The sequence below is a fragment of the Penicillium angulare genome (assembly GCF_028827245.1).
Source record: "Penicillium angulare strain IBT 27051 chromosome Unknown utg000007l_segment0_segment0, whole genome shotgun sequence".
Lineage (NCBI taxonomy): Eukaryota > Fungi > Ascomycota > Eurotiomycetes > Eurotiales > Aspergillaceae > Penicillium > Penicillium angulare.
Window position 1 is genome coordinate 1,425,415 of NW_026623166.1, and position 19,719 is coordinate 1,445,133.

Sequence of the window (19,719 nt, forward strand, 5' to 3'; positions counted from 1 at the left end):
AGGCAGAAAGGCAGGATAGCTGGGATGTTGTACAATGGTGGTATTATTTATTATTACTATCATTATCACTCTTTTACAGACATAATCTTGGGATTTCATAGAAGGAAGTTGCGCCTCAGTATCATTCCCTATATAGTTTGTTTCTTCTCTTTACAAGCATCTTCCATCACACTAGGATGACGACGTACGACAACGCTTCAGTCTAATTCAAACTTCATTTTGATATTATTTCATTTTATTTCATTTTAATTTTTAATTTTTATCTATCCTACCCAATTAAATTGAATAATGTCTATATTAATAGTTGTATATTACTATACTAGGCTCAGCCCCTCTAACTAGAACGGGTACCAAACTACGTACTAAGAAAGAAACGGAGCCTCCTGTTGATCCTTTTCTGCCTTTCTCTCTTTCTCTCTCTCTCCCTCTTTTCGTGTCTCCAAGCCAATCCGTCCAGCACCCCCATCCATCCTTCGACTGACTGGATATCGGATCATGCCTCCGCTGTCTCAACCGTCACCGCCATAATTTGTTGGCTTCTCGTTTGGAATCCACACCCCCTTTCCCGCCCTTGTGATCTCTTCCCCTCTCTCCCCGAGGGTCAACAACACTATCCAGTTCCTTCGGTCGCCCAATTCTGCCCATTATGAATGGGGATTTAAGTCTATCCCAGTCATTGGGAGGGCTTCGGATAGCAAATCCAGACGATTCGCCCCTTCAATCAGAGGACGCGACCGCTGGGTCGATGAAGTCCAATCCAGCCGGTCAACCGGACGGTTCGGTATCAACACATCCACAAAACACCGCGCCGAATGATGAATCGCCTACAGCTTTCCCTCCTGCACCTCTCGAGGCCCCATCATCATATACCGACAGCCGTTCATCTGTTGTCTATCCCTTTCCCGACCTTCCACCATCATCTAGTCAATACCAACCATATTCGGCCATCTCACACTCAACTCCACCGAACACGAACCGCCCCCTTTCCTCCGTGTACACCAACGGTTCCGCCTCCTCCGTCCTTCCCCGAGATAATTCCTATCGCATGCGAACCGATTCCGGCGCATCATCAACCTCAACCTCCCATTCCCGAAAAGACGTCCGCGGCTCTGGCCAAGTAATGCAAGCGGGTGTGCCCGTGCGAGACAATTCTCACAGTGATCGTTCCTACCGAACAGCTCAGATTCCGACCAATGGGCCGGCTGTAATGCGGCAACCGTCCAGAGCACACGCCCGAGGAAGCACGCAACAACAAATGTCTCGAACTCCCTACGGTATGGAGAACGGCCCAGCACCCAGCAGTGACGACTGGCAAGAGCGGGGCGCCGCGGTTTCGGTAAGGCAAGAGGTGGACGCCAACGGAAAGACAGTATCTCGATTTATCAAGAAAGGCGTTCGTGATTTCTCGTTTGGCAGTACTCTAGGAGAAGGATCATACAGCACAGTGGTATTTGCGACAGACCGACAATCGTTGAAGGAATTTGCGATCAAGATCCTAGACAAGCGCCATATAATCAAGGAAAAGAAGGTCAAATACGTCAATATTGAGAAGGATACCTTGAACCGCCTAACTGAACACCCGGGTATTGTGCGGCTCTACTACACTTTTCAAGATGAGCGCTCATTATACTTTGTGTTGGACCTGTGCAAAGGAGGTGAACTTCTCGGTGTTCTCAAGCGGATGTCTACTTTTGATGAAGAGTGTACCAAATTTTATGGGGCCCAGATTCTCGACACGATAGACTATATGCACAAGCGTGGTGTGATTCATCGAGATTTGAAACCAGAGAATGTGTTACTGGACCATCAGATGCACGTCAAGATCACCGATTTCGGCACAGCAAAGATCCTCAAAACCACTCGACCCAGCGAGAGCACAAGCTCAATCCCGAACATGGATTCCACAGAACTCCCACAGGAAGAACGAGCTAGCTCTTTTGTTGGCACCGCAGAATACGTCAGTCCCGAATTATTGACAGATAAGAATGCTTGTAAGGCAAGCGATCTGTGGGCATTCGGCTGTATCATTTACCAATTATTGGCCGGTCGGCCCCCTTTCAAAGCGGGCAACGAGTACCAAACATTCCAAAAGATTGTTGGGCTAGAATATGAGTTTCCAATTGGATTCCCTCCTGTTGCCCGCGATCTTGTCGAGCGTCTTCTTGTGCTTGACCCCGCCCGACGACTTCAGATTGAGCACATCAAGAATCACGAGTTCTTTGATGGCGTTACTTGGGGAACTGATATGTGGAAGCAGAAAGCTCCACGTTTGAAGGCTTATCAGCCACCTCCGCGTGAACCCATCAAACTTGGTGGTGATAACAATGAAAGCTTCCCTCCAACGATTTCGACAGCTCCTTCCAATACACCAAATTCTAGCTCCCGGGCCCTCCCCAGGGTGGTGACGGAGTTACCTCCTCCAAGTCAGCTTGACATTGAGTGGTCACCAGTGTTGAGCAGATCGAACGAACGTATTCTTAAGTTAGGAAATATGGTCGTATTGTCTTCACATGCATCACACAGCCCGAATGGTAACAGTGAAGCTGAGGCCCCCAAGAAGTTCTCGCGTTTCTTCTCGAGCTCAGCGACCAAGAAGCGCCAGCGACTAGTGATGATTACATCGTCTGCGAGAATCATTTTAGCCGCATCTGGCGGTGACGAAAAGAAGGCAAAGCTTGAGATCTCGCTTCTTGCCCCTGGGACACACTGGAGGAGCACCACTGATGCCAAGGGACACTCATCATGGATTGTTGATACGGTAAGCAGATATCTCGTTTAGTGTTTTTTTATTTTTATTTTTTTCCTTGGTACTGACTTCAACCACAGAGAGATAAGCATTATGTCTTTGAGGATCCCAAACCATCATCAAGCAATATTGGAACTGCGGCCGTATCAGCACAAGAATGGCTGGATTCACTAGATCGCGCTCGTGAGATGGCTTTGAATCAACAAACCCCCGGGCCTTACTCCGCCGAAGACGCCTTCCGAGACATCTCGTCTGGATTCTCCAGTCATGCCAATACTCTCGACCGTAGTTCTGAACTTCAGAATGAAAACAATGCCAACCCCCCACCTGGACGAAACACATTGGTGAAACACCAGGCAGATACCGAATCAGTTAAGGGGAAGAAGCGGTTTAGCCGACGTCATTCTAAGAACGGACTCGCTGCTGTTTTCTAAGGTCAATACGTTTTGCTTGTGAGATGGCACATTTCCCTGCTTCGAATTTTCCCAATTTGCTCCGAATACTCGGGCATATCCTACTGTAGCACCATAATCATCGATATGGCTATATTCACTCGGTGGTTGACCCTTTGGTTCTATTGGTTCATCGCTCCACCTATCCGATCTATCAGTCCTCTTTCATGCATGGATTTAGATCTCCGGAGCTCGATCTCCGATCGGTTTTATTCTTCTACACCTCCTACGATGAGGTGCGCAAGGAAGACGAATGTCTCTTTTGCATATTGGTTGTCTTCTTTCTTTTGCATATTACAGTGACAAGCGTGTTTGTTTGTGTTGAAGCATGTTTCTGCATTTAGATCTGGAGAGGAGCGTGCGTACCTTTTTCCCTCTATCATTGCGTCGCCTGATCAAATATTCATCCTGTTTCCCGTTCAATCCCCCATATCTTTGCGTCCTCTGTTATATATCCCCGATTTGATCTGATGCATACTGTCGAACCTCCGCCCATGGCCTTGTGTTCATTTCTTTTATGTCCGGCGATCTTTATGGAATACTCCTTTCTGAGATATCGATTACTGTCTAGCACTTCCAGCTACAGCGAATCAATCCGTTCCTCCATTTTATCCATCCCTCCAAAGAATTTCCTTACCAAAAAAATCGGACCTGGAACTGGTTTTGATTGTCTTTCTTTCTTTGCCGAACCTTCTTCTTTGTCTCCTCCCGCTTTACGCTCTGCGAGTTTCTCCTTATATACCATCTTCTCTTCTTCACCCCGTCTCTTGAGCTGGACGCTTCTCTGTGACTTTTTCATCCTCTTTTTTTCATCTTTCCTTTCTTACTCTTCTCTTTCCTTCTCTTCTCTTCTTATACACACTTTTTCTTCCCATCTTCATCTCATGACAGGCCACTTTTTTTTTGTTTCATTGTGCCAGAATTCAAAAATTGATATACCCGGCTATCCGTTCAAATAACTAAATATTGTCCCAATCGTAGAAGGCTTTAATATGTGCTCCGTATTGCTACCTACTGAAGAGGGGAAATAGGCCTGTATTGGGATACTACTACCTAGGTTTAGCCAGGGTCAGAGTCATGTTTACTCCACTTGACGCGACCCGCCCAAGTGACTCACTGGACCTTCTTACCCGTATGTCAACCTGTCAATTCCACCTTTTATCCACAACCTTCAATAGTTTCCCAAGTTTATTTCATGGGCTAAGCTAAAGGTCCCGATCATCAGGGTCACGAGTAGTGTGATATCCAGTTCTCCGTAACCAAGTTCCCGGGAATTATCATCGCCCGAATCAAAATTAAGGAAAAAAAAAAAAAGAAAAAGAAAAGAAAAAAACGTCAATGGGTGCCGATACCCATATCCCTGTGATTTATGAGCACGATGACAAGGCCACCACAATATTGCCTCTTCTAGCATCTCATTTACCACTTTCGTCCGCACTCCTGCGTCGTATTCAACATGGAATCGCCTATCCAGCTCCCACCGCCAAGATCTTAGCCACATTCTCCCCATCGACATCCCCATCCCCTGACACACCATGGCTGGCTGCGCGAGTGGATCTCTTCCGCGGCCGCGAGACTCAGATCATCCTATACTCCAGCCTTGAAGCGGAGCACACATCAATCCAGCCGATCGTTTCAGCTCCGCCTGTCACTGTCACCACCCCGAGTGACGGGTCCAGTCCCAGCGCGACGGAAAGCAACAATAACGCCAGTCCCGGTCCCAATTATACGGTAGCTACACTCCACTCGGCTTCTCCTGCTTTTCTGGACCTGGCCCGTGAGCAACTATTGGCTCTCCTCGCCTATATCAAGACCAACCTGTTGCCAGGGTACCTAGCTTCCCTGCCACCTGACCTTACGAAGAAGTCAGCCGCGATGCAATCGCCAAATGGGGTACCGTTGATCCCGGCACCGGATCCTCGGGCGTTTCTTATTGGGACCCTGCATACAGGGCTGTTTACGCTACTCTTGCAGTCGGGGGTTTTCCCGCACCCTGATGACGTGGTTGCGCCGAGTGAAAAGTTGGTGCCGTTGCCTGGGCTGAAGGTTCACCGGTATGATAACCCGCCGTATAGCAAGTTCTATTTCCCGAGGGAGGTGTTTACCATGCGGGATGGTGGGGCTGAGATCCCTTTGCCGAATGGCTATCGGTTTCATGATCGGAAGGGACGAGTAGGCGTATTAGAGGCGCATTTGGATCTTGTGCAGAGCCGGACGAATATTCCTAGATCCAAGGCGCAGCTGTTGTCTATACCTGGTGTCGCGATCTATTGTGACACGCAGTCTGCTACGCGTGGCGATGGTGAAGAGGATGAATTGCCTGTTGCGTGGGCTTTTCTGGGTGTTGATGGGCCTATTGCCACTTTGCATGTTGAGCCTGAGCACCGAGGAAAGGGTCTTGCACTTTCCTTGTCCAAGGAAGTGATGCGGCGCGGTATGGATTCTAATGGGGTGTTTGGAGCTGACCGGCTTGAGTTTATGGATGAGAAGCTGCGGCAGAAGACTACTGCTTGGGTGCATGCTGAGGTTGCTCAAATCAACAAGGCCAGTCGCAGAGTCATGGAAAAGGTGGGAGGCGAGGTGAAGACAACGGTGATGTGGGTGGTTATCGAGCTTTGTAATTGATCAAAGTTCGTATGTAACTTCCACATGCATGGATTGGTTGAAACATGTGTAGATTGTAGGTATGTACTTACATAGTGTACAACTGTATATAGACAGGACTGGGTAACGGAAATATGATTATTATGAATCTGCGTGGGTAAAGGGTATATGATTACGTGTGGGTATTAAGGATCTCGAGGTTGCCAATTAGAGTATCACCGAGAAAAAGATATCAATAAGAAATAACGAACTCGAACTCCACAGTAAGCTGTGCTGGAACCATAAAAACATGAATCAAATCAAATCACCAAACATGAATCCTATATGAGCAAGGGCAAACCGGGAAGGGAAAAGAAACAAACTCCTCCTCGAAATAAAATTGAACAACCACATTGAAACCCAAGCACACTCATCACTCGCCCCTTCCTGAGACCCTTTAGTCAAGATCTTCTTCCTTGATAGTATTCGACCGAGCGGCTTGCCAGGTTCCTCATGTCCAATAGTACAACGAGACAGAGTGCCGAGCAGGTCCTCAAGCTTGATCTTGTGATGGGGTGCCTACGTTTCTACCGGAATGGAGAAAGGGTGCAAAAACAACGAATAACAACATTAAAGAAAAGGGAAGAAGAGATAGAGAGCTATACCACGTACATGTAGAGAGCCTACTCTTAGACTAATCATCTGATTGGTCTATATCCGAGAGTAGGTCAAACTAAGTAAACGTCTAAATATACAAACATACCCGCCGGCCGACCTCCCCTACCTACAAAGATCTTTATCTCAAGGACTCTCAAGCCCTGGAGCGTTAACCCCGCGCATGGGCCAAAAGTGGGTCAAATCTCGCATTCACTTACTTCCAAGGTTGGCCGTGTCGATCTTTACACAAATCCGGCATCAGGTTGGACGCCTGTCCAGGAATCCCCCTCGGAAAAGGATCAATAACCAATGAAATCTCTCCCTTACGAAGTAAATCGAAGCCACTAAGCCCTGGGAACTATCAACCTCGTGGATGGATAATAATAGCCCATATATCGTCCTTTATCGGTGAGTTGGCCTTCATTCCCGTGTTCGTGTTGGGGGCGAAACTGAACTTATACGCGCTAGCCAATCGTTCGCGTTTTCAAGTCATCACGAAGAGGGATCTATTGGATCTTGGAAATTGAGCTCCAGGGTTCTTAAACGTCACCGTTCCACCCCCCTATTCCAGTTCTTTAAATTTCACTTCTCTAAACTTACGCTTAAACCACTGCTATCAAAACAAAACAAAACAAAAATAATAAAAAAACATGTTCCTTTCTCTAACGGTGGGGAGGGCCATTGGCACTCTCCTCCTAGCAGTCCTATTACGATTCTTCTATCGCCTATACCAAGTACGTTCACTATTTCGCTCTGCAGCTCGTGACCATGGCGTTGTAAGTTCAAATTTAATCCCATGAATATAAGTCTTATTCCTAGGTATTCCTTCTGACCATCGTTCAGCCAATGCTCCCTCACTCCTTCATATTCGGACATCTTCTCGCCGTCGGGAAAGCAATGGCAAAATATCCCCCAGGCCTGAACGGCGGATACCTACCATTTATCATGGCAAAAGAGTATCCTGAACTAGAAGTTCCAGGAATAATGTATCTCGATATGTGGCCAATCTCACCTCCCATGCTCACAGTTTTCAATCCCGACATGATGGCGGCGTTTACCCAGGAGCCTTCCCTGCCCAAACACCCCCATCTACTAGCTGAATTCAAGCCTTTCACGGACCTAAAGGATATCTTGACTCTATCAGGAGCGGAATGGAAACGATGGCGTGGCATTTTTAATCCTGCCTTCTCTTATAAGAACATTTTATCGCTTGTTCCGGCTTTTCTGGAAGAGATTGATGTCTTTTTAGACTATCTTAAGGAGAGCGCTGAGTCTGGGGATATCATTCGACTTGAAGAGAAAGCGACATTATGCACGATTGATATTATCGGACGAGCTGTGTGGTATGTTCAAATTCTCTCATCAACATGGTCTAGCTGTCCATCTGGCAGAAAGTACCAACTAACCACACAACACAGTAACGTTCGCTTCCACGCACAGTCATCTCGAAACATACTCTTCGAAACATTGATTAAACAAATCAATCTATTATGGATAAGTAATGCACCCGACCACCTAATCAACGGCTTAAACCCCCTCCGCCCATACCGAATGAAACGCAACAACAAAATCATGAAAGACATCCTGACACCACACATCGAATCCGAAGTCCAAAAACAACTTAACGGCGAAAATCCAGAATACAAAACAATCATCTCCCTCGCCTCAAAAGCATACCTAACAGAGCAATCATCTTCAACGTCCCAAAAAGCACAAATCGACCAAGAATTCATCGACACGGTCGTTTCCCAAATAAAAGTCTTCCTCCTAGCAGGTCACGATACTACCGCATCAGGAATGGCATACGCCTATTACCTGCTACACAAAAATCCAGATGTTCTTGCCAAAATGCGAGAAGAACATGACTCAGTATTTGGAACCGATACCTCAACCGCAAGAGCACAAATAGCCTGTGATCCAGTCCTACTAAATAAACTCCCCTACACAATAGCGTTTATCAAAGAAGTTCTTCGAATTTTCCCACCCGTCGGAACAATTCGAGAGGGACAAAAAGACCACTTCCTCACGCATCCAGAGACAGGTCAGAAATTTCCAACGGACGGAATGATGATTTTTGGAGTTTCGTTCGCTGTTCAGCGAGACCCGAAATATTTTCCTAGACCCGAAGAGGTTATTCCTGAACGATGGTTTGCGAAGGAGGGCGAGCCTTTGCATGTACAGAAGAATACATGGAGACCGTTTGAGCTTGGTCCGAGAAATTGTATTGGGCAGGAGCTTGCGCAGGTGGAGTTGAGGGCTATTTTGGCTATGACGGTTAGGGATTTGGATATTGAGATTTGTTATCCGGAGGATTCGCCGAGCGTTTTTGGGACGCAGGCATATCAGACTTTGCATGTTGGGCAGGTTACGGGGCATCCGCATCTTGGGATGCCAGCTAGGGTAAAGAAGAGGGTTAATGTGAAATGAGGGATTTCGAGGTGATTTCAAGTTGTTTGATTGAGCGACTACTTAGTAATACTAGTATATAAAATTTGAAGTTTTCTGTTGTCAGGCGATCTTGCAAGGATCTAGTTGTGAGATCTATCAGACACCTATATGGGTGTCCTGATAGATCATTTGGACTCACATGATCTGGGTCTCTTCTGAATAACTTAAAGAGACCCCAGCCTTTACTATGGGTTTCCTTCTTCTTCTTCCTCTCTTCATGCCTTGTATACGAATGTGTCCAGCAAGATCTATAGCTGATGACGGATAATTTCCGTTGTTGCTCATATGTAAAATGATAGTTACACTTTCACTATCTCATAATGGTAGATATCTTTACAGAGGATATATAGTGGTTCAACTCGGATTCATTAATATGTATCATAAAAATCGAAGATCATGTACAGAAAATTATATAAGTCATAAAAATAGAAAGATGAGGAACTGGGATCCCCATAGTTCAGATATAGACTGTCATAAAGTGGAATCAAATAAACAACCAATCAAGGCGAGATGCGTCCAGCTCATCCACCCAATCGAACGAAGAATCAAAAGTTTCATCACCATGATCATCCTGTTCGAGGACTCCACTTGGAAGAAGTCCATCAACAAGACCAACGGGGACATTTTCACGCTCATGTCGCTTGAGGTCCTGTTTCTGCCACATGAGTCTGAGAACCCACGCCGCATTGCGGACGTTGATACTTGTAACAGCTTGGTAGAGAGCAGCAAGTTTCTCAAGAATGAGAGAGCGCTGTGAGAGACGGCGGCATTCCGCTCCAGCAATGAAAGTAGGCCATATGAGGCACTTGAAATGGGGATCTGATATGGGGACGGAACAGATACGGGTGATTAGGTCATGAGCGGCTTGGGAGTGATCTGAGGGGAGGTTTGTGTCGTTCCAGGACGGTGAGTATCCGTCTCTGGCTTTTGAGAGAACGCGACTTGTGTAAAGGTAGACGCCGGCTTGGTAGGCGCTTGCAAGCGCTATGCGTGAGGAGAGGTCGTCAAGGTGGAAATAAGTTTGCATTTCTTGTGCCCAGGCAACGGGGTCAAAAGAGCGGATCCCCTGAAGGAGCTGCATGTATGATTCGCGGGAGAGGGGCTGGCCTTGTTGCATGGATATTCCGAGAGTGGTGGGTTGGGGAGCTGCGGCTGCGAGGTCGGAATCTGGATACCAAAGAGTGTGGACGAAGAAAATAACTTCAAGGAGATAGGCTGGGCAGCCGACCCATGATGTTTCTTCGAGACGCTTTAGCATGGCTGGACCCATGGTTTGAGGGTAAAACGGTTGAGAGAGGGCACCTGGGCGTGCCAGCGTAGATCCCATAATCTCCATAATTAAACAGGCATCGATGGCAACTGCCTCTAGTCCCTGGAGAATCCCTGAGCCCAGTGTATTTTCGGGTCTACTTCTTAAAAGCTTCTTTGCGCCTTCGATGTGATAGCTCCAGGCCCCACTGCCAGATTCGAATAGGTCAAGAAGAGCGAGGACAACAATTGCTGCCAAGGTAATGTCGTCTTTAGCCATCACAGGATTCAGAAGATCTTTTGACAGTTGATTAAGCGTGCGTTGCTTAAATTCTAGGTAATGACGGTATGATTTCGAGGTCAATTGTTGGGAGCTTGTGGAGACAATCATGTTCTCAATGTCTTGTTGTGCCAACGGGGTATTAGTGGTCAGAGGATTTTGAGATGACCAAGGCATGATAGAGGAGTCCGAATTAGAGATAAGTGAAAAATGCAATGCTCCCATTGCCAACAATGCATTACCGAGAAGAGGCGAGTGACCGACTAATGATATGATATCTCGCCAGGGGTTCTTGAGCTGGGGATAGATCAGAAAATCATTCGTCATGTATTCATGGTCTAGTAGCACTGGTGTTAGTTATCATGCACCGGGAAGACAAAGTATAAGGAGATCGTGAATGGAGCATTTGAACATACAATGATGTAAATATAATCTTGAAGTTTGATTGAAATCTTTGAGCAAAGGATCAACCAAGCCCCACGGTGTTGGCATGTACTCGATCGGTGTGGCCTGTGGAGCATGCACCATCGCAGTACTTCGTTCGTCTGGCCGATCGGATGTGTCCATGTCCACCTCTTCCTCGACAAATCCAAAAGAAGGCCCAAAGTTTACCGGCTCCATATTTCCTGCATCCAGTACTTCTTGAATCCAATCCGTCTCCGGACTATGCTGGGCTCCAGAGCTCGGTGATGAATCTGTCTCGGACGAGGATGCAGGCATAGAAAAATTCAAGCCGCTATGTGACGGCTCCGGTTCTTCTGCTCTTTGGACCGGCCTCGCTTTCGCTGATATTGACGTCGCTGCCCCTTTACCTTGACACTTTCCTCCACCAGAAGGTTTCTTGGGCTCATCAAAACTCCGACCCATCATTTTACCACGACTAGCCACTCCACCCTTAACCCAAACCAAAGGTTTCTGGTACCCCAGGCATTCTTTCCCCGCATCTTGGCATTTCCGACAGGTAGGCTGGCCATTATCGCAAATAATGCGGCGGCGGCGACACGTATAGCAGCCTTTTGTCATGTTCGGAGATTTAATCGTAGAATCGGTATAGAACAAGACTAGCCACTTGGAGGTGCTTGGCAACTCGCCATGGCGCGGTCAGAAATCGACGGGTTTCGGTAGGGAGAACGGCTCGGTCATCGTTTTCTAAAAGCGATACTGTAAGAATCAAAAATGGAGCCACAAAGCATCACTGGAATTGTCACCAGAGCATGATCGAGAAGTGGAAGGAATGTGTCAGTGAATGATGGGGCGTTGGTGCGGGGCTTACTAAGGATCCAGATCATAATTTCTCCAGATCCCCTCAATCTGCTCTCTTTGCCTCCGCACCAGTTTTTGGTCCCAATCAGCAAAATGTGGAAAGCTTTCGGACTTGCTCATTTAGAGGTGAGTACTCTATTTATCCATCAGAGGAAGCTTTCTTGCTAATCATCATAGCGCGCTTTGATCAACCGAGTATGTGATCCGTGATCCGTGATCCGTCCCTTGTCCCATGACACCGCATCCTAACCCCGTCCAGCTCTTGCAGAGTCCGGTTTGGCACGGCATGGTCGGCCGTGTTTACCAACGTGTTCAATACTTTCGCCATGGCGTACCGATGGAGGAGAGCCGCACATCCATATCAGATGGTATAATTTCCCAGGCTGTTCATGATGCGCGGGCTGGCAGAGCATAACTGACGCGGAACCCTCAGGAAACCAACTCAACCGGTTTATAAAGTTTTTCAAGGAGGAATTGCAGGATCAGGCGAAGGGAAAACCTCCGAATAAGCTGTGATTTCCATTTCCGCCCGGCGTTTTTCCTCTTTATACCTGCATTATACCCGCAAATTCGAATTTTGCCACCTCTTCCTCATTTTAATGAGCTTGATTCCCGATCTTCATCAAGAATTGAGATTCTATCAGCTCATATTCGAACCATATCTTCATATCTTGACTTTTGAAAGCATGGATGCATTCGGGGCTCCCCGGAACCTGTATCGTCCATTTATCCTAAACAAACGCGAACTTCCCGAATCACGTCAATTATCATTTCCCTTTGGTGTCGGATTTCTGCTGTCAGCGTTTTCATAGCTGTATTGAGCGCTCCTGCAAATCAGGTCTAAAAATGGGCATATGCAAGCATATATGGACGCGCAATCTAAGCGCCTAGCAAAACATAAAACGTCTTAGATTGGCCCAGTTAAAGACTCAGTGGCCTGCACAAATCAAATTAAAAGCCGCATACAATCTTGTGTTTTGATACTGATAAGAACTCCACTGGCAGCGCCCATATCTTAGTAATGGAGATTATTGTACAACCTTGGAACCCAGGCATCATTTTGGATACTTAGAATAATGTACGTCACAGGGTAAGTAGTTCATCAAAGTGGCATTGAATCCCACATCTGTGTAATCTTCATTTTACCAATCACATGTCTCAGCCACTACTTTGTAAAAAAAAACAGAGACCCCTATGACGAGCTTTCATGCGGCATGAGTCTATCTAGATGAATCCCAATAGTGGAAGAGGCGGGTGCATATTGTGCAGCCAGTGCACCTGTCCAGATTGGTGCTCCGCTGTGGATTATGAAGAGGCCAGCCCGTAATCATGCGACGTAAATACTACAGTGACTTCAGATGTTCTTTGTCCAGCCCTGCCATCCTTCTTCCTTCTGTCGATCATGATCATGGCTGTGCTGTCATCATGAGCTGTAAACCCTAAAAAAGATCAGACCCCAATCCCCAGTTAGCGCGCCTGAACTCTTTGACGGTTAAGATCGTCTTTGGATGAAACGGTATTTACTCCGTGCTTGTTTACTGTTTACGCATCCCTGGGGTGCTCGGAGCAACAAAGCCGGCACAGCCGGTCGCTAATCCACAGTTGGACCTGGCAGGTCGTGTGGCGCTGAATAGCCAAACGCCCTGGGCCTGTGATCCGTCGGAAGGGAGACGTGGGGGAGCGGCATAATCACTGGAAGAGTCTAGACTTAGCTTAGCAAGATTCTGTTCGGGTCTGGGAGGCCGTTGTGTAATGAAAGCCTCGAGTCATTGTGGACGGGTGACAGGGCTATGGAGGCCCCCCGTACACAAACATTTTGGTCCCTGAAAACCCTGCATTAGAGCCTGTTACCCTGAAAGTTTTGAAAGAACTTGAAATGTTAAAATTGGATACATTACGGAGGAGTGTGATCCTGAATTGCCGCTGAGATGGCCCGCCGTGCATGGCCCATCATCATAAGAAAAGCACTTGACGTTGGCTTAATCGTTTGGAATAACTGTAAACTTTATAAAGAAAGGATAATTCGATGACGAACGTCTGTTTATGTCTAATATGTATAGGAGAGTAGGAGATATATGATTGTAAAATTGGCAATAATGAGTAAATAGAAAATAGGAAATAGACCGGTGACATGTACAAAAAGTAGTCAATGCAGGCGTTACTACTAAATATGGGTCATCGGCGAGGGGTGGATCCCGTGGAGCCAATGATCCGATTATGGGTTGGGAGGACGCGAATGCAAATATCAATATTCGCATTCCACAATGGCTGGGGGGGAAGTGTAAGAAGAACAGGAGGGAGATGAACAAATTATTCCATAGAATGAAGAAACCTCGAGCGTAGATCAAATCCATGAATATATAAATAAACATCATTGCCGTTAATTCGAGTCAATCAATATCCACATCCTACTGTAACGTCGATGTGCTGGATGCCTAAATACCAGTGAAGAACCAAAATTACCGCAGCTGACTCTGTCTGGACTCGCATTGACCCGCTGTTGTGGCTGCCAAAATTACCTTGGCACTTTCCGAGATTTCGCAAATTTCCAAAATTACCAAGATTTGAAACTAGGGCCGGTCTGGGGGGCCCTATCGAGTTTAGCGCCAAAGCGACCTTGTGTTCACTGTTTCTTTCCCCTTTCCCTTTTTCTTCTCCCCTCTCCCACACAGTCATTCGCTTTCATTCGTTTTTTAAACATCTCAACCCACCTTCGTTGATTCTTCTGCATCACTCCTTCGACTCACTGGCTGATAGAAGGACAAAATGCGTCTCTCCAAACTCTCGTTTCTCCTCCACGCTCTGCTCCTGGCCGCGGTCGCGGCTCAGGATCAGAAGCGGGATAGTTCCGATCTGATCTCCGATGTTACCGGCAACACCGATTCATCTAGTGTTTCTTCGGCTGACGCTGCCACCTCGGCCACTCCCGATGCTACATCTTCGACATCTTCGTCTACATCAGAGTCCGAATCAGAGACTCCTACCCCGACATCCACTTCCAGCTCCAGTACCTCTACCACCACCACCACCACCACTAGCGAGGAGCCTTCATCCACCAGCTCTTCTTCCTCTTCATCCGAGCCTGCGAAAACCAGCGCCGAGGCTACCTCGTCTAGCTCCTCCAGTGAAGCTGCCGCAACAACTTCTGCCGATGACAAGAAGACCACTTCTACCTCGTCGACCACCTCCACCACCCCGACTCCTGTCACCGAGACCTATACCTCATACGAAACTCTGAGCCACACCACCCTTGCCAATGTGGTGACCTCTACTGGTCTGTCTAGCTCTACCGACGCTGCTAGTCTCGGTACCGACAACAAGGGTTCTTCTTCAAGCAGTGGTCTTTCATCCTCGGACAAGAAGATCATTATCGGTGTCGTTGTTGGTGTCGGTGGCGCCATCATCCTCGGTGCCATTGGTGTTGTTTTCTGGCGCATCCAGAAGAAGCGCAATGAGGCTTTCGGTGACGAGGACGCTGACCTCATGGGCGGCACCGCTGTTGGTGCCGGCCCACGTGAGAAGGCCCCCAGCCCAGGCGGCGGTACTCCCTTCAAGAACACACTGGACCAATACCACAACCCTGGCCCTGTCAATGCCGCATCGAACTTTTAAGACGAAAATGGGTAGAACCATTTCCTTTTTCTCGAAGTTTTCTGTTCCAGTCATATGGTCAGAATACAACGAGCGGTTCAAACTTGAAAGTGTACAAATTCAGTGTATGATCACCATGCAATTTCTGCGGCGCAATGGGCAGGGCAGGCGAAGGTCACGATTACTTTTCTTTCTTTATTTTCTATTTGGTTGCGGATTTCCATTTTCTACTTTGGCAGATATGCCTCTTCACTCCTTTTCGGCGTCATGGAGTCCACTACATTTGCACTCCTTTGAGCGTTATCCTCAGCAACCTCGTCACTCCTTTAGGTGATCGCACACCTCACACTTCAGTCCTTGCGCAATTTCCAATACCCCAGCCCTCTCATCTGGGATTGGCCTCGTTTGATTCCCCATAACGATGCGCTTGATTCTTTTTCCTGGGCTTCATCATATATCCTGTTACTTAATAAATCTTTCCTACCTATGGAGTGTGTATTTTTTTCTAGGTACTGAAATTGTCAAAAGTTATCTTGAAAACAACCTCATCTACATACCTTCCCTCAAAGTAGCCAACAGGGCATCAACTTTCAATCCTTGCGTGTCTTAAGAGAAATACCAGCCCGTGATGTAGGAATGCGGCATTGAGAATCATAATCCAAGCCATTTATGTACTTGCCAGCTCTCACGAAGCCATATTCTCATCACCAAAATCTAAACCATGTACTAGTCCCATAATATAGTCATAACAACCATAAATAAGAATATATCAAACAATCAGTGATAAGAACGATCTCATCATATCAAAGTTATCAAGAGATCTACATCCGTTAGCGAGTGGAGGCTGGGCGATCCGATGTGCCAACCAACGCGCCATTTCACGTGGTGCGGAATGCGCGTCGCGATCCCAACCGCGCCCTCCCCCATCCCCATTAAAAGTCACAAACACCCAGGTCCAATTCAAACTTTTGCTCGGATCCAGTTTCCACAATCAAACCATACAATACAGTCAATCGCGATCAAAAGTGGACCTTCCCCAACCTCAATATTCAACCCAAAACAAATCAACCCGGACTTGGTCAAACCACAACACACTTCCATATCCGAATCACGAACCAGAACCAGAACCAGAACCACGGAAACCCACTCCAACCTCACTATGTTCGCAACACAATCCCCCTCCACACCATTCCGCCAAACAGGCCACTATACACCCGTGCGCCCATCGCCTCTAGGTCAAAGAAGTACAAACATACCCACACCTCCATGTCCATGGACGATGGAATCTCCAACACGCGCCGGACCGGGATCAATCCAAACCCAACCCAAGCCAACGGGCACAGAAGAAAACTCGAACTCGAACTTCAACGCATTTTCCCCAGTCGCCTTCTCCTTAAATAACCAAACTCCAACATTTAATCATAATCATAATGATAATGTCAATTATAACAATGAACGCCCGGTCCAACAACGCCAACATCACTCCTCCCCCATATTCGCCACAACAGCAGCCCCAACTACACCATTCTTCTTCTCGCCTCATCCCTACCAAGTCGCAAAGTCACCCTCTCCGTCTCCTTCAACGCGAAACAGCAAATTCGCAGACCGCTACGCGTCACAAGTCTCTAATCCAATGAAGAGCTCGAATGGGCTTACGCGCTCGAAAACACGGAAGATGTTCCTGAATAAGGTGCGGAGTGAGCGCGATGAGGGACGGTTCGAAGCAAGGGGCGAACAGATGATGCATGCGGATTATCTCGCTGATAAGAGGCGGTGGGAGGAGAGTATGGCGCGCGATATGGTTGTGCAGGATCCTGAGGATGTGGATGAGATGATTCCTGGTAGGTTATACTTTTTTTTCCTTTCGTCGATGTTGGAAGCCATGTAATAATGGTTTATACAGATGAGACTGAACTCCGGGCTTTGGACGATTTTGTCATGCAGGAGGAGGCGATGGAGAGAGCTATGCAGGAGGATATGGAGAATGGCTCGTTTAGTGATGATGAGTATGATGATATTTTCAATACGCTGCCTGATTCTGCGATTGGGTATAAGAATCAGAATCAGGGCCAGGGTCAGGATATGGATATGTCGTGAGTTTTATCAGTGTGGATGATTACTTTTACTGAGCGTTTGTATTGCATGGGTGGCGTTATGGGTTATGGATGGGTTGGGATGTTTTGATCCAATCAGTGGATACATCGGAGTAAATAATCACTTGAGGGTATCGACGTGTGTAAATATACAGTACAAAGCAAGCCGATGGATATGTATCTTTCAAAATGCTCGGAATCGGAATCCCTTTCCAACTTTCAATCCGCTCAAATCTTTCAAGTTATAAATGTTCATTGCTGTGGGCAATCAGGGACGCCTCCAGCGCCTGCAGCTGCAGCGGCACCTCCTCCTAAAGCCTCCTCCATAAGTGGATTTGAAATAAGTTCCTCCGGCGGACTACCAGCAGCTTGCATCTGGAATGAGATAGCAGTTAGTTTTCCACTCTAAGCACAAACACAACCACAACAACCAGAGTTAAAACTTACCTCCTGCATACGCTCCCACACATACTCCCGACACTTAGCATCATCGTCCGAATACGTCTTCTCCTCGAACTTCTCCACAATCTGCTTCACAACCTTTGCCTGCGCCTCATACCTCGTCATATCTTCAAGCGAAACCTTTCCCTCGGTCTTATTCTTCTCGAGCCATGGTCCAAACTTTCCATCTAACTCCTTCATAGGCTCATACAGCATCTCCTTATTAGAAAGCTGTTCCATCATCCCCATGAACATCTTCGTTAGATCCCCCTCATCACCTGCGCCCGCCGCACCAGCCTCCATAGCTTTAAGCAGCTGCGCAACCATATCATCCGATAACCCGTCGTCTGTAGAAGCTGCCTCCGTCGCCCGATCACCCGATTGCTTCATGCGCTCCATTGTGCGTTGAATCGCATCATTAAAGGACTCTGGTTGTTCGTCATCGGTTTGCTTCGCTGAGCCAGATATAGGTGCGGGCGCATCTTTGGAACTGGAGCTAGCGCTAGCGCTAGGTGCTAGTTGTTCTGATCCTGCACCCGCACCTGCTAGTGCGGCTGCCGCAGCAGCAGCAGCAGCGCCACTGCTATCACCGCCCTCCTCGGCCATCACGTCCGCTAGAAGCTGTTTCAAGAAGTCACCTGGTGGAATCCCGCTTTCTTCTAGCTGTTTAGCGAATGCATCTGCGCCTTGTTCAACGGATGATTGGAGGTTTAGATCGGATGCTGTCCCTGTCCCGCCTGGGAACGCGCCGGGGGACATCATGTTTGCCATATCGGCTTCTAGCTGTTTCAAGAAGGCATCTTCGTCGAAGTCGCCCGCTGCTGGTGGGGCATCTTGAGCCAGCGCAGGCTGCACGGGAGCAGGCTTTGGTTTAGAGAAGTCATCAAGCACGTCTGTGGTATAATGAAAGCATCGAATTAGTTTCTTTCCATCGAACAGACCGAAGCGGGGAAATTTGGGACTTTGCGGGGGTATGTGATGTCAGGTATAGCGTACCATCGAGATCATCTAGGTCTGAGTCCTCGTCGTCATCGTCATTGTCATTGTGAGCTGCAGATGCAGCTGTAGGTGCTGGCTGATCATTTTGTTTCTGCGGGGGTTCTGTAAGTGCTTGCGCGGTGGGTTGCTCAGCCGAGGCGGGGGTTGGGGCCACAGCAGGAGGAGGGGTGACATCCTTGTGTTGGTGGTCGGGGCCAGAGACGTTTGCCATTGTCGTCTTTGCTTTTGCTGGATGGCTAGGAATAGAAGGATGACATGGACGAACACGAAATGATGCTTGTTTGGGCTATACTATGTTGTGATAACCGGGGAGATAATTTGTAGCATGTGACTTTGGTTTTTGGCGGGGAACCGAAATGCCGATCGCCGAGCCCGTCTGGATTGCAATTGCATACATTGTACGTTGGAAGGAATGCTCTATGAAATCTATGTATGAATGTATGTAGGGGTATAGAGTAAATGTTCAGAATATTCAATCTACGAAAATGATGTCTTCAGATTGAATGACGTTTGAGATCGATTTGATCTACTCCATATTGACCATACATGTAGTAGTATTCATTGGATGTCACTCACTTGCAGACTATCTCCGCGGACTCCCAATGGTCTAGAGTTTCAAGTTCTACACGAGGTGCCCAGACCATTGGGAACAGGCAATAATAACAGGCAATAATTGCAGCCTTCTACATCCGTCTACTCCGTAAACCTGTACCAATCGGGCCAACTACACGACACTAGGCGGAGAATCAGTAGGGAGTAACGTGGCTAGCATTGCATCATGCCCAGCCTAGTGTTCACAAGGGGCCAAGAAATGGTCCGCCGCGTGATCTGAACAAAAAAAACAAAAGGGGTCAATGCTTCTTTCGGATTTCTCCTTTGACCTGCCGATTTTAGCGCCTGGTTAGGCTAAAAGCCTCA

General features: G+C 47.4%; 8 protein-coding genes across 8 annotated transcripts; 6 read left to right on the forward strand and 2 right to left on the reverse strand.

Moving 5' to 3' along the window:
- Window positions 1-646: 646 nt before the first annotated feature.
- On the forward strand, window positions 647-3,180 carry N7478_009809 (PDPK1 family serine/threonine-protein kinase; the record flags this gene model as incomplete). The annotated part of the gene is made up of 2 exons (XM_056926023.1): window positions 647-2,758; window positions 2,827-3,180. 2 exons carry the CDS (start codon window positions 647-649, stop codon window positions 3,178-3,180), a joined length of 2,466 nt encoding a protein of 821 aa, XP_056775393.1.
- A 1,356-nt stretch (window positions 3,181-4,536) lies between these two features.
- On the forward strand, window positions 4,537-5,823 carry N7478_009810 (uncharacterized protein; the record flags this gene model as incomplete). The annotated part of the gene is made up of 1 exon (XM_056926024.1): window positions 4,537-5,823. The coding sequence occupies one exon, from the start codon at window positions 4,537-4,539 to the stop codon at window positions 5,821-5,823; it is 1,287 nt and encodes a 428-aa protein (XP_056775394.1).
- Window positions 5,824-7,284: 1,461 nt separating this feature from the next.
- Window positions 7,285-8,865, forward strand: N7478_009811 (cytochrome P450; the record flags this gene model as incomplete). Its single annotated transcript, XM_056926025.1, has 2 exons — window positions 7,285-7,781; window positions 7,857-8,865. 2 exons carry the CDS (start codon window positions 7,285-7,287, stop codon window positions 8,863-8,865), a joined length of 1,506 nt encoding a protein of 501 aa, XP_056775395.1.
- A 505-nt stretch (window positions 8,866-9,370) lies between these two features.
- N7478_009812 (Zn(II)2Cys6 transcription factor) lies at window positions 9,371-11,437 on the reverse strand (the record flags this gene model as incomplete). The annotated part of the gene is made up of 2 exons (XM_056926026.1): window positions 9,371-10,752; window positions 10,831-11,437. The coding sequence occupies 2 exons, from the start codon at window positions 11,435-11,437 to the stop codon at window positions 9,371-9,373; spliced, it is 1,989 nt and encodes a 662-aa protein (XP_056775396.1).
- A 333-nt stretch (window positions 11,438-11,770) lies between these two features.
- N7478_009813 (uncharacterized protein) lies at window positions 11,771-12,193 on the forward strand (the record flags this gene model as incomplete). Its single annotated transcript, XM_056926027.1, has 4 exons — window positions 11,771-11,803; window positions 11,855-11,872; window positions 11,937-12,045; window positions 12,111-12,193. The coding sequence occupies 4 exons, from the start codon at window positions 11,771-11,773 to the stop codon at window positions 12,191-12,193; spliced, it is 243 nt and encodes an 80-aa protein (XP_056775397.1).
- A 2,250-nt stretch (window positions 12,194-14,443) lies between these two features.
- midA (putative cell wall protein) lies at window positions 14,444-15,289 on the forward strand (the record flags this gene model as incomplete). The annotated part of the gene is made up of 1 exon (XM_056926028.1): window positions 14,444-15,289. The coding sequence occupies one exon, from the start codon at window positions 14,444-14,446 to the stop codon at window positions 15,287-15,289; it is 846 nt and encodes a 281-aa protein (XP_056775398.1).
- Window positions 15,290-16,427: 1,138 nt separating this feature from the next.
- N7478_009815 (uncharacterized protein) lies at window positions 16,428-17,365 on the forward strand (the record flags this gene model as incomplete). The annotated part of the gene is made up of 2 exons (XM_056926029.1): window positions 16,428-17,109; window positions 17,172-17,365. The coding sequence occupies 2 exons, from the start codon at window positions 16,428-16,430 to the stop codon at window positions 17,363-17,365; spliced, it is 876 nt and encodes a 291-aa protein (XP_056775399.1).
- Window positions 17,366-17,613: 248 nt separating this feature from the next.
- On the reverse strand, window positions 17,614-19,012 carry pex19 (putative peroxisomal membrane protein receptor Pex19; the record flags this gene model as incomplete). The annotated part of the gene is made up of 3 exons (XM_056926030.1): window positions 17,614-17,736; window positions 17,809-18,695; window positions 18,799-19,012. The coding sequence occupies 3 exons, from the start codon at window positions 19,010-19,012 to the stop codon at window positions 17,614-17,616; spliced, it is 1,224 nt and encodes a 407-aa protein (XP_056775400.1).
- Between the last annotated feature and the right edge of the window lie 707 nt (window positions 19,013-19,719).